Genomic DNA, 12,240 nt, shown 5'->3' on the forward strand with positions numbered 1-12,240 from the left:
TTCCTGCTGCATCTCTCCTCTTGATCTTTATTGCAAAATGTGCATCCCTTCAGCATTTCAGGGGAGTAGGTTGTAGCAGTGTTCGTCTAAGAACATAGCTAGACGAGGTTATTTGGGTAAATCTGATATCTTTTACTAGTTGGTCTAATCAAAGATACCAGATTTACCCAAAGAACCTTGTCTGTCCATCCCCTCAACAACATTTTTGTCATTAAGACATACACAGTAGGTAGCTCACTCCACTTTTGACATCAGCTCTGAGTCCAAAGTATTCAAGCTTTGCTGACAACTTGTCAGGACACCCTCTTAGTGAATCCAAAACACTACACAAATTCAGGGTAAGTGTTTGGCCATATCCCATAAAAAATAAATTCTGAGTAACATATGTCATGTCTTGTCCCCTTGCTGTTCTGAGATCCCTGTAGTATCTGATGCCCAGGAGTACAATAGTGTACTGGGGATTGAGTGGAGCCTTTCCTGCTTTTGTAAGTGCCTACCAGCTGTTTCATTATCCTTCTCTGGTAGGGCTGACAGGATTTGATTTATCCCCTAACCTTGGTTTAGCCACGGGTCTATATGAATTTGCAATGCGTGTAGCACAAAATCCTGAATAGGCAGTGCACATTTCTACTGGGTGTTCTTGAGGCCACTCCTTTGATTCAGCAGCATTTCTTCCCCTCTTCCGAAACATCCTTTCCTTCTTTGTCCTCTTGCTCCACATTGTGCATTGTTCTTTTGCAAGAGCATGAAACTGTGAATTCCTCATGACTCACTGTTACTCACGGTCAGGCTGGGCTCCACTGTACAAGACTAAATTTGGGAGAAGATTCAGTACTCCCGCCCTGTTGAAAAAGCACCTAGAATAATGTAGTCATTCTGTCTGTAAGAGTAGCATATGTGAGATGCTAACTCAGCATGCCTCTTGCTAACTGGGTCGGCCATAGAAGTTCTTTCAGCTCACCCTATGGAACTGGAGTGAACTCCTTACACATGAGGGGTACATTTTTGAGACCTGGATTACACACCATGGGTTTATCTACTTAACTTTTTGGTAAGGGATGACATTGTATACCAATATGATAAAAAAATAACTGTGTTACACAACCAGCCAAGCTAGGTGGGAAGGGAACTCTGCAACTTGCCTATGTTTACTTGGAAAACGGTCTCCAATTGTTAGCCGCAAGGTGACTTCAAAACAGAAAACAAAGAAGAATGCAGGGGTGTAAGGGAGGCAGTAAAGCTGGCAGTTATCCTGGACCTGATCTGTAAATTTCTGATCCAAAATTCCCCTGTAACTCATGGAGTTTGGATCCCAGCTTCTGCTTTCAGCCCATCTCTGCCCGTGATGAAAAATAAAACTGAACTCAGGAAACACTGATTACATTCAAGACCTGTCCACAAACCTGGAATCAGTTACAATGCACAAAGGGCAAGCCATTCTAAAATTCACTCCCACTCTAAATACCATAATTTATTCTCTGCATGAGTGAGAATATCTCAGTCTCTCACTGAAAGTAAATGTTGATCTTGCACCAAGGACTTCAGCTACATCTGTCACAATAGGCAAAGGAATTAAATTTTCAAGGTCATTTGAGGTGTCTCACAACATCTTCCTAAATTCATTTCTAAATAAGGAGACTTTCTGTCCTCAATTGCCTGTGTATCACTGTTAATCACGATGTGCAAGCAGCTCAGGACTGATATGCACTTAAATCTCTTGGGGGGGGGGTGTTTAATGGGTGCTGATGGGATTCTAGCAGTTTGGAAGCCATTTGGCTGGAGTCACATTTACTTGGAAGAGCTGGAAAACAGATCTCCACCTATTGGCCTGTAAATAGACCATGTAGGGCCGTGTGCGAGTTACTGACCCCCCTGCTCTATATAGACAATACTGTACAATGCTGCCACCTAATGCCTGCAAAGCACAGCTACTGTTCACAATTAATAGCTACTTTTGCAATAGCAAGCAGAGAGACTCCAAGTGAGGCAGGTAAGGCATCAAGACTGTAATTTCTCCAGGTATCCCTTTGAGTCTGAGTCCTTAACCTTTTCTTTCTTGACAGTCTTACACTTCTAAATAGTTTTATCTCTGACAGAACACCAGATTAGGAACAACTTTCAATCAGATCCCATTGCCACAAATCAGATCCAAAGTACATCTGTTATAGTCTCTTCTGCTCAACTAGATCAGAACTGGAGACCCATCTATTCTGGAATCCTGCCTCTAGTAGTGACCAACACCTGTTATGGCAGAGGAAAATGGACACCCTTCATAATGCATTTTTAACCATCATACTGTATTATAGGAGAGATATTCCCTTCCCAGCTTTGCTCATGGAAAAACCATGCTGTAAAATTTGGTCTTTAGTTTAGAGAGCTACAAATTATAGCAAGAGCGTGAAAGATGTACATAACCTTTAAAATACAGCCTAGTTTTTGCATCAGTATTCTCATTTTAACATTTTGATTAAATAAAACCCCCAAAGTCAGTGAAATCTTAACAACATCCACACAGCCATTCCATATCAGATGCAGAATTAATCTGTGAAAACCACTGGCATTGGGATTTAATTTTAAGAGGTGCTAAAGAGCCTTGTAAATGTAAATAGTGAAGAGAATCATAGTCAATGTCAACTGGAAATAGGCAATTCGGGTAGGTAAAAAAAGTGTGTATTCCTTCAGTCAGAAATGGCTTGGCAAACAACTGAAGGAAAAAATTTCATTCACAATTAAAGTCAGACACTACCAGCTTAATCAACACCAACAGCAACATGAAGAAACCACAGTCTTTTGCAGGCCACTCTTTAGCCTCAGCTTTTTAATACTTGCTAAACCTAAAGGCCCATGAACCTCATGTATTTTATTGTCTTCTAGGGGCAGTGAAGCAAGGGAAAGATGTTTATATCTGTATCACCCAATAAAGCAAAGGAAATAAATCCTGTTTCTTCTCTCTCCAGTGGATACAATGAATATCCCGCTGTGTCAAGAACATTTGCATGTAATTAGCTCAATATCACCTTGATTCCAGCAGTGTTCATACTTCATTTATTCTTTCTATGCAATTGACTGTCCCAAATTTTTTAATTTGATCCCAGCTAGGAAGAGGGGTGGGGGCTGCACAACCTAATGAAACAGCTGTCCTATATAGTACCAATCCAGCAGTGTCCTCTATGCATACTTGTATTAGTGTCAGCAAATCTGTGTTACTATGAAATGAGAGGGAGGAATACATTATCTCCCTAGGCAATAGGAATATCCCCTGATTTTGCCAAACAGAGCTTTGGGGAAATTATAGGCTGAGCCATGTATTGGTATGAAAGGTCAGAGAGTTAAGGGCTTCTTCTTACAGGGGAGCCTCTGACTGCCAGGAATAGAATATTTCCTGAAAATAACAGTTTCTGAGCCTCCTGCTGGGATTCACCCTGGTTGCTGCTGCCACAAGGCTTGATTTGTGCTGTCAAGAGGATGGAGCAGGATCCAGTGCCACAAAAGAGAGCCCAGATTGAATCCTGTTTGAATACAGGTCCCATTTCAGAGCTTGGGTGTCGCACTTCGCTCACCAGCTAATGTAAAAACATTTGGGGACAAAGTCTGATCTTCATTATGTAACCACAATCCTGGAACAGCTCCAGCTCCACTAACTTAACACAGATTTACATTGATAGACGTGAGTCCAGACTATTCTCTTTTGTTCTGTTGCCCCTGTCAACTGAGCGTCTCTATGCAGTGTGATGAGGTAATAAGCAAGGCTAACCGCACTCTTTCTTGCATCAGCAGGAGTATCACAAGCAAGTCTAGGGAAGTGATAATTCCCCTCTGTGTGGCATTGGTGAGGCCACAGATGGGAGTACTGCATACAGTTTTGGAAGCCACACTTCAAGAGGGATGTGGATAACCTTGAGAGGGTTCAGAGGAGGGCTACTTGTATGGCTGATGGCCTGCAGGTAAGACCGTATGAAGACAGACTGAGGGATCTGAATCTCTTCAGCCTCTGCAAGAGAAGGCTGAGAGGTGATCTTGTGGCTGCTTCATCATGGGGGGTCAGCAGGGAATATGGGACACTGTTTACCAGGGCGTCCCTCGGCGTTACCAGAAATAATGGCCACAAACTGAAGGAGAACAGATTTAGATTGGACATAAGGAAGAAATTCTTTATGGTAAGGGTTGCCAAAATATGGAATGGGCTTCCAAGGGAGGTGGTGCTCTCCCCTACCCTGGATGTATTCAAGAGGAGATTAGGCAGGCACCTAGCTGTGGTTACTTAACCCCAGCACTCTTTCCTGCCTGGAGCAGGGGGTTGGACCCGATGATCTGCCAGATCCCTTCCGACTCTAGAAATCTATGAAATCTAAGCGGTTAACTTCCCTTGAATTTAACTTCACAACAGCATAGTGAAGAGAAGCATCAAGATCTAATTGTACAGAAAGGAAACTAATGGCCCAAGCATTGGAGGGAGAAGATTTTAAAAAGCCCAAAGGGGAAAATGCAAAAATCTAGATCTCTTAGTTCAGAGATGATACCTTTTATGAGACCAACTAGGAAATTGCAAAAAAAAAAAAAAATTATCTTTTTTCTGCAAGCTTTTGGTCTCAAATGCCTGTTACCAGGCTCAGGGAAAATTAAGATGGTAAAAAGTCCCCATAGGTAGGAAATAAACTTCATTTTTGCACAGAGGAAGCTGGAGATGGAAATCTGTCCATCTGGGTCCATGACAGTGTCTTTGTGAGTTGTTCTGAGTTGTTCTTTGTTGTGCAGATCAGGTAGGATTCTTTCCCTGGAGGTGTCAGATGGCAACCTGGGAGGTGTAGAAATATTTCTTGTTGTTCAGCAATGACGTTTAAAATCCAAAATCAGCTAAAATTTGGCATCTTCCATGTTTCAGGGATGTATTTGGTAGCCGAGTTGGTCTAAGACAAAAGGAAATGCAAAAATCTAGAACTCCTAGTTCAGAGATGACACCATAATCTAACTCACAGGAAGCTTGTGGCACTTAGGAACAAAGCTCTTATCTTCTGACTTCAGTACCATATTCTAGTCATTACATGACACTGCTTCCCCGTTTAATTGGTGAGTTAATTATTGGGTTGCAGAGACCAGGTGAACACATGCGGGAGTCCTCAATAACTTACGCCTAATCATGCGCAATAGAACTAATGGAGTGAAGAAAGGCTAGTACAACAGTAACAGCATCGCTGACATCTAAGTATTAAATGCCATGTAGTTCCTGTATTACTGGCCCTGGTACAGCATTTGTATATAAAATTATATCCGGATGAATAATTTTGCAGATTCACCAAGCTGTTCATTTCAGGACACCCACTCTTCGCCAGTATGTCTTAATGTTCTCCCTACTCCCTATGCAGGGAGCATGTCCTTCAAGCAAGGGACAGAAGTAATTTTGCATTGGTGTCAGAAAAATAGAGCAATGTTTATGTGCTTGCCTCTGCTATGAATTATTCTAAAAGTCCGCCAGCCATCTTCCCACAATACTTTGCTCCCTGCCCCTACTGGCAGGTCTGTTTACCTGTGTGGCCACCTCTCCTCCAGGGTCATGGAAAGCAGATGGCACCTCTTTGTTTAAATCCTGGCATGCAGCCAGACTCTGCCTCTTTGCACATGCACCAAGAGTCACCATCTTAGTGGCACTCCTGCAGGTTTCAAATATTAATCCTGTGCCATTCTTTCTTGTCACACTTGCCACTGGACCCATGCAGAATCCTGAACCTTCTCTGATGACAGGGAGAGGCAAAGGTGCAATTTGCTGTCCAGAAGAGGCAGAACAATCAGGAGGTTTATAAAGCCATCCCTACAGCCCTGGCTGCATAGGGCTAGCAGTGGGATGTAGCAAGATAAAGGATCAAGGACTGAAACAACACCCCCAGAAGTGCTCCATCTACCTGTCCTAACTAAGGAGATTTGGACAGGATTTTGACATGAGAAAGAAGAAAAAAAACTTTGTTTCATATCAGATATGGCTTATGAAGCACAGGACCCCAAGGGCCAGTAGGACTGAGGATGCCTTCTGAGAAGATTCACCTGACAGCCAGGAACTATTTACCTTGCAGGAGTCTGACAGAGAGCTGACACTAATTGACCCCAGACCTAGATCCTAACCCTCATTGTCAACCAGCCTGCTGCCCCTGCGAGTACCAGTGGAGAGAAGGGCAATAGGAAGCATGCCCTCCTTCATGCTAAAAATTGCCAAGATATAAAATTGGCAGTTGTTTTCATTCCAGTGCCACCTCTGTGGGTTGATGTGAATCATTTTGTTGACTGCTGCGCCTTCTGTGTTACAGCTTCCCTCCATGGTACCCAAAATAGTCTGCAAAAATGCCCCTTCTCCTCATACTCTCTCTCATTCTCCTAATCATAACAAACCCCTCTCTCTGCCACATGTCCAACACTGCAATCTTGCTGCAGTTGGCCACTTAGCTGGCTGTCCTTCCCACCTGAGTGGTATGCCTCATTCTCCTCCCCACCTGCCATATCATATGCACAACTCATAACTGCACCAGGCTCAAAAAATTGCTTAGATCATGCTTGTTTATTGAGAACTAAGCCTTGCATGGCAATATTACTATTTCATATGAGTAGCTGGCCCACAGAGACAAATTCACCTGAAATCCCTTCTGTGGTAGATGTCATCCATTCAGCTTTTCCCAAATGCGACATCATCCATTATTTTAATTACAAATCCTTTCTAACTTATTCAAATAAAATTAGGAAAGTAGCTACTGAACATGCTATGCAAAATGCTAGACAGTAGTCTAATCTAAAACATGTCTCATTGATTCTTTTAAATCAAACAATCTGGTTAGTGGTCTCCATAAAATCATAGATTGACTCACAATATTTTTACTTATTGAAGAGTTAAGAAGGAAAGCCCTTATCTGGCAAAGCCATTAAGTACTTAAGATTTCAATATGACTAGTCACAAGCTTCTATTCTATTCTTCCCTGATTCTTATATTCACCATCATGTCAGAGTAGCTATGTAATAACAAGAATGTGCTTAAGTGGTAGAGGGACTGGGCAGAGGGCACATTTACGCCATTATAGCTTACTTCAATTTTGCATGCAAATGGAAACTACTTTGTCTGGAGTAAACAGATGGAGAGTTCTCCTGGGGTAGCTTCATGTAATAGGGGGCTATTATGACACTCATCAGTAGGTGGCAGGGACCAGATAACAGCCTGTTTGCCTTTGACAATCAGTTACATTTGGATAGATGTAGACAGATGAAACCAACACCGCTAACATTGCACTGGACTGGGAAAAGTTACCTTGTATGAGAGTTTACATAATTTATTCATTCCTCTTTTTCACTGGTGTAGACTGATAGCACTGTTGTAAATGTGTCATCTGTCCAGGCCTTTAGTGTGACAATCTCCTACTCAAATAGCTATTCCTCTTTGAGAAGAGAAATACCCAGTACTGGTATAAGCACTTTGAAACAGAGATAAGCACATCAGGACTGGGGATAAATATTTCAGGAAACAATTGCAATTCTTACTTAAATAATTAATAATTACACTGATACTAAGTATATGTATGGAAGAGGATTAATATGAAACTTTTCTTCCTGTTCTGAATACCACTGGTAATCGATCTTTTATCCTACATCTTAAAAAAATGTAGAAAATACCCTAAAAATTAGAGTTTAATATTTAGAGTAAAGATCATTCAAAGTTCACAATACTTTTTGTAAGGTTGATGTAGCTAAAAACTACAGAATAAGACCATTAGGCATGCCATAGAGAGACATTTACTACTGGGAACTGTCTTTATTGGTCTTCATCTGGAACAATCACAGACAAAATAGGATCTTCATCCACTTTCCCTTCGCTTGTCTTCAAGGCCATATGGAGTTTAAGCCAAAAGAGTGGAATCTTTTCCTTCTCCTGGGGCCATGCAAGGTATGTTTTTTTCTTTACCAGCTTTCTCATCCTATGGTAGGGTGATAGATAACCAGCAGGAATGTCTTCCAGGAAAATCAGGACCAGGACATCCTCATGTTCATCAAAGAGGCGAAAGCTGGCTACCTGAATCTCCTTAGAGCACCATTCACTTTCAAGATAGTGGCGGGTTATGACACAGATAGTTTTCCTGCTCCCATAGATATTATCCACAATGTTGTCCAGGATAGCTCTTCCTGGTTCAAAGTCCCGGTGGTGCAGACACAGCTTCCAGTGGTACTCATCTTCCAGCTTGGGAAGGAGGTCATTGATCACCCATTTTTCGTCCTCTGTGTTGTAGGAGACAAACGCATCATAGTCGTATTTCTTATGCTGCCTTTTTCTTTTGTGCCTGTTGTCATAAATATAAGCAAGTAATAGATGGTAGGCATAAATCCCCTGCCACCTCCAGTGATAAAAGAGGCAGACAATCATCAGCAAAATAACTAGGGTTGAATTAGTTATAAACAAGATGAAGTCGAGATTAGCAGTGCAGGAGGAGAAATCAAAGGTCCACAGCTTGTCTCCTTTACTGCTGGGTGGGAAAGCACAAGTGTACTCATACAAATAGATCACCTGGGTTTTTAAGTTATTAAGGGACCAATTGAGGAATGCTTTGTTGTTGCAAGAGCAGGTAAAAGGATTGTGTCTGAGATCCAGGAAAGTAAGAAATGGCAAAGCTGCAATGTGGTTCGGTTTAATAACATCAAGCTCATTTGTAGCTACTCTGAGCACTGCCAGCTTAGAGAAGTTGACATGAAGAAGAAAACTGAGTGACTGAAGCCCTACTTTATTGAGGTGTAATTCTGTCAGGTTTGCTACAGGCTGGAAAAGGTCCAGGTTAATAGGACTGATCAGATTGTTGCTCAAATCCAGTTCTTGGAGCCCAGGGGTGTAACTAAAAGTGTCTGGGTGCAAGGAGCTGATGTCCAAGTTGCCAGCATGGATTGACACTAATGATTCCAGACCTTGCAAGAAGTTAGATGGGAAATTCTGAAGCCCTAGATGACGTTGGCTGTTCAGAGTAAGTTTCTTTAAAGACTTCAAGAGAATGAAGGGAGGGTTGTCAAGTTTTCCAGCTGACTCATAAGAGATGTAATTGTTAAAAAGCTGAAGCTCTACTATTGAGCTTGCCCCTTCGAAAATGCCCTTCTGCAAAGTGTTCCTGGTGATCCTGTTGCTGCCAAGAAGCAATGTTAGCAGGCTGCTCAGCCCTTCAAAGGCTCCTGGTTCTATTGTGCTAATCTGGTTGTCCACCAGGTTGAGAAATTGCAGGGAAGTCAGATTCCTAAAAGTGCCTTTCTTGATGGAGTTCATCTTATTTCTTTTGAGGTTTATTTTTTCCAGCTTCCATAAACTATCTGAGAAAGGCTGTGAGATTTCCAAAAGGATGTTCATTCCCAAATTTAACTCCAACAAATTATCCAAATCCTGAAATAACTCTGAATTGATTTTAGTGATCTGGTTTCCAGTTAGATTGAGAAACTGCAGATTCTTCAGACCAGCAAAGTCACTTGGGGTAATTTTCTGAATCTGGTTAAAGCTGAGATCCAAGCTTTTTAGTGATGTTATATTTGAAGTCACAATAGGTACTTCACTGAACTTATTGTTTGCCAGGAACAAAAATTCTAAAGCATTCAGGAACTGAAAAGATGTAGACAGTATCACTTGTAACTTGTTGTGTGTCATATCCAAGTACTTCAGCTGAGTGCAGTTTTCAAAGACAGTTGCTCTAATGCTTTTGAATCTATTGCCTTGTAAATTCAGAGCCTTGACATGTTGCTGCCAAAGGCAGACCTCCTCTATGAGATTGTCAGAATCAGTCAAGTTCAAATCATTTAGGTGGATATCCTCAAGCAAAGAGCAGCTCAGTTTTTGGAGAACAGTTGATATGTCTCCTGGTGTCATAAATATTCCTCCTAAATATAATTTCTTTAACCCTTTCAGGAGACATGGATCTTGTATAAGCCATATAACGTGGTTATGTTTGCCAGAGAAGGATAAGTTCAACGAAACAAGACTGTGCAAAGCATCGGTTGTAACATCAATGAAAGAGATCGGATTGTGGGATACATCCAGTTCATGAAGCCTCATGGGCACATAAAGAATATCTTTGGTTGTAAAATTTGTTATGTTGTTCTCACTAATTTGCAGCATTTCCAAAGACTTCACCTTAAACACAGCATCCAAAGCTTTCACAAAATGTAACTTATTTGAAGTTAAATCAATTACCTTTAACTTTATCAGATGGTCAAAAGTCGACAGCTCAATCCTGTCAATGTTGTTCTTCCTGAGTAGCAAGACAGTAAGATTCACCAATCCATCAAACGTAGAGCTGGAAAGAATTCTCAGCTGGTTTGAAGTGAGGTTCAGGAATTCCAGGCTGCCTGTGTGAATGAATGTGCCTTCTTCAATGACATTTATTTGGTTCTGAGAAACGTTTAACATTTGCAACAGGCTCATGTTCTTGAAATCATTCTGCCTTAGGCGTGCAATCCAATTCTCAGACAGGTCTAAGCTTTTTATGTTGCTAGGAAGATGAGCTGGAACTTGAGACAAGTTTCTCTTATAGCATAGCATTTTCATCCTTCCCCCCAAGTTTCCATGGACTAAGCAGTTCTCATATGAGTACGGAGCTACTTGAAGATCTTGGCTGAAGAAAAGCAAGACAGATAGAAGTCCCAGCAAAAACATCTCTCAAATTCCTGTGTGCTCCCTGTGTTCAAAAAAAGGATATGTTGCCGCAGTAAAAAGACAGAAAAGGAACTAGTGACCTTGTGTAATCAGGATGTGTGTCCAAAAGAAGAAAAAATGCTGGCATTGCCAGTTGTTACGGCTTAAACATCGAGACTTTTGCTTTTATAAGAGGAGTTAGTTAACTTAAGCCTGAAACATTAAAACATTTGATTGTTTGGTGAAGATTGTTCAAATGTTCAAAGTGAAGTGCAGTGGGCATGTGAGCACTGATTTGATTATGGTATTACGTGTGAATCTCAGCTTTCATATTTTACATGAGTTACTATTTCTCATGCTGGAACACAACTGAAAAAAACTGTATTTGTTTTTTGTTTAAAATTTGTGATTTTTAAACCTAGCTCACAGTCCTCCTGCTGTGGCCAATGGCTTGTCCTCTGCCAGAAACATATTTTTCAGCCCAGTTTGCAGGCCCCCCAAGCCCAAACTCCCAAGGTAACCACTGTCTACTTTTCCCTCCTCAGCCAGCTCCCAGCCTGCTGTCTTCAGCTAGCTCTAATGATTACAGAGCCCTTACCTGGTTAGATGTTGAACTAGGTAGAAACAGTGCCCTAGTAATGCACTGACAAGCCAGTTCTTTGCAATGCTGTCAGTAGGTAGTATGCAATGGAACACATGCTCATTGGGCATGACAGACACCCGAGGGGTAGCTGATACCACACAGTGTCTCCATTTCTATGGCAATAGATCAAAAAAAGTTTCATAGATTCATAGATTCATAGATTAAGGGTCGGAAGGGACCTAGTAGATCTTCTAGCCCGACCCCCCGCCAGGGCGGGAGAACAACAAAAAACCCCAAAAAGAGAAATGGGACTCAAACGAGTCCAGCCAGGTAGGCATCCAGCCTCTTCTTAAAGACCCCCAGGGTAGGGGCCAGCACCACTTCCCTTGGAAGTTGGTTCCAGCTCCTAGCCGCCCTAACTGTGAAGTAGTTTTTGCGGATGTCCAATCTATACCTCCTCTCCATCAGCTTGTGCCCATTACTCCTTGTTATGCCAGCGGGCGCTAGGGGAAACAGCGTCTCCCCCAAACCCTTCTGGTCCCCCCTAGTGAGTCTATAGACAGTCACCAGGTCCCCCCTTAGCCTTCTCTTGTGGAGGCTGAATAGGTTCAGGTCCCGCAGTCTCTCACTGTAGGGTCTGCCCTGTTGTCCCCGGATCATGCGGGTGGCCCTCCTCTGGACCCTCTCCATGTTGTCCACATCCCTCTTGAAATGGGGCGCACAGAACTGGACACAATACTCCAGCTGTGGCCTGACCAGCGTCGCGTAGAGGGGGAGGATCACCTCCTTGGCTCTACTCGAGATGCACCTGTGGATGCACGACAAGGTCCGGTTAGCCCTGCCAACCATGACCTCGCATTGTCGGCCCATGTTCATCTTGGAGTCAATAATGACTCCAAGATCCCTTTCTGCCTCCGTGCTCTCGAGTAAGGAGTTCCCCATTGTATAAGTGTGCTGCTGGTTCCTACTGCCCAAGTGCAGCACCCTGCACTTGTCCGTGTTAAAACGCATCCTGTTCCTGTTAGCCCAC

At 42.4% G+C, this 12,240-nt stretch overlaps 1 protein-coding gene across 1 annotated transcript; it reads right to left on the reverse strand.

The window, feature by feature from the left end:
- Nucleotides 1–7,641: 7,641 nt before the first annotated feature.
- On the reverse strand, nucleotides 7,642–10,671 carry LOC109290058 (toll-like receptor 13). The gene has a single exon (XM_019506442.1). It carries the CDS (start codon nucleotides 10,646–10,648, stop codon nucleotides 7,784–7,786), a length of 2,865 nt encoding a protein of 954 aa, XP_019361987.1. The 5' UTR covers nucleotides 10,649–10,671; the 3' UTR covers nucleotides 7,642–7,783.
- Between the last annotated feature and the right edge of the window lie 1,569 nt (nucleotides 10,672–12,240).

The sequence above is a fragment of the Gavialis gangeticus genome, unplaced genomic scaffold (assembly GCF_001723915.1).
Source record: "Gavialis gangeticus isolate Ggan-Ray unplaced genomic scaffold, GavGan_comp1, whole genome shotgun sequence".
Taxonomy (NCBI): Eukaryota; Metazoa; Chordata; order Crocodylia; family Gavialidae; genus Gavialis; species Gavialis gangeticus.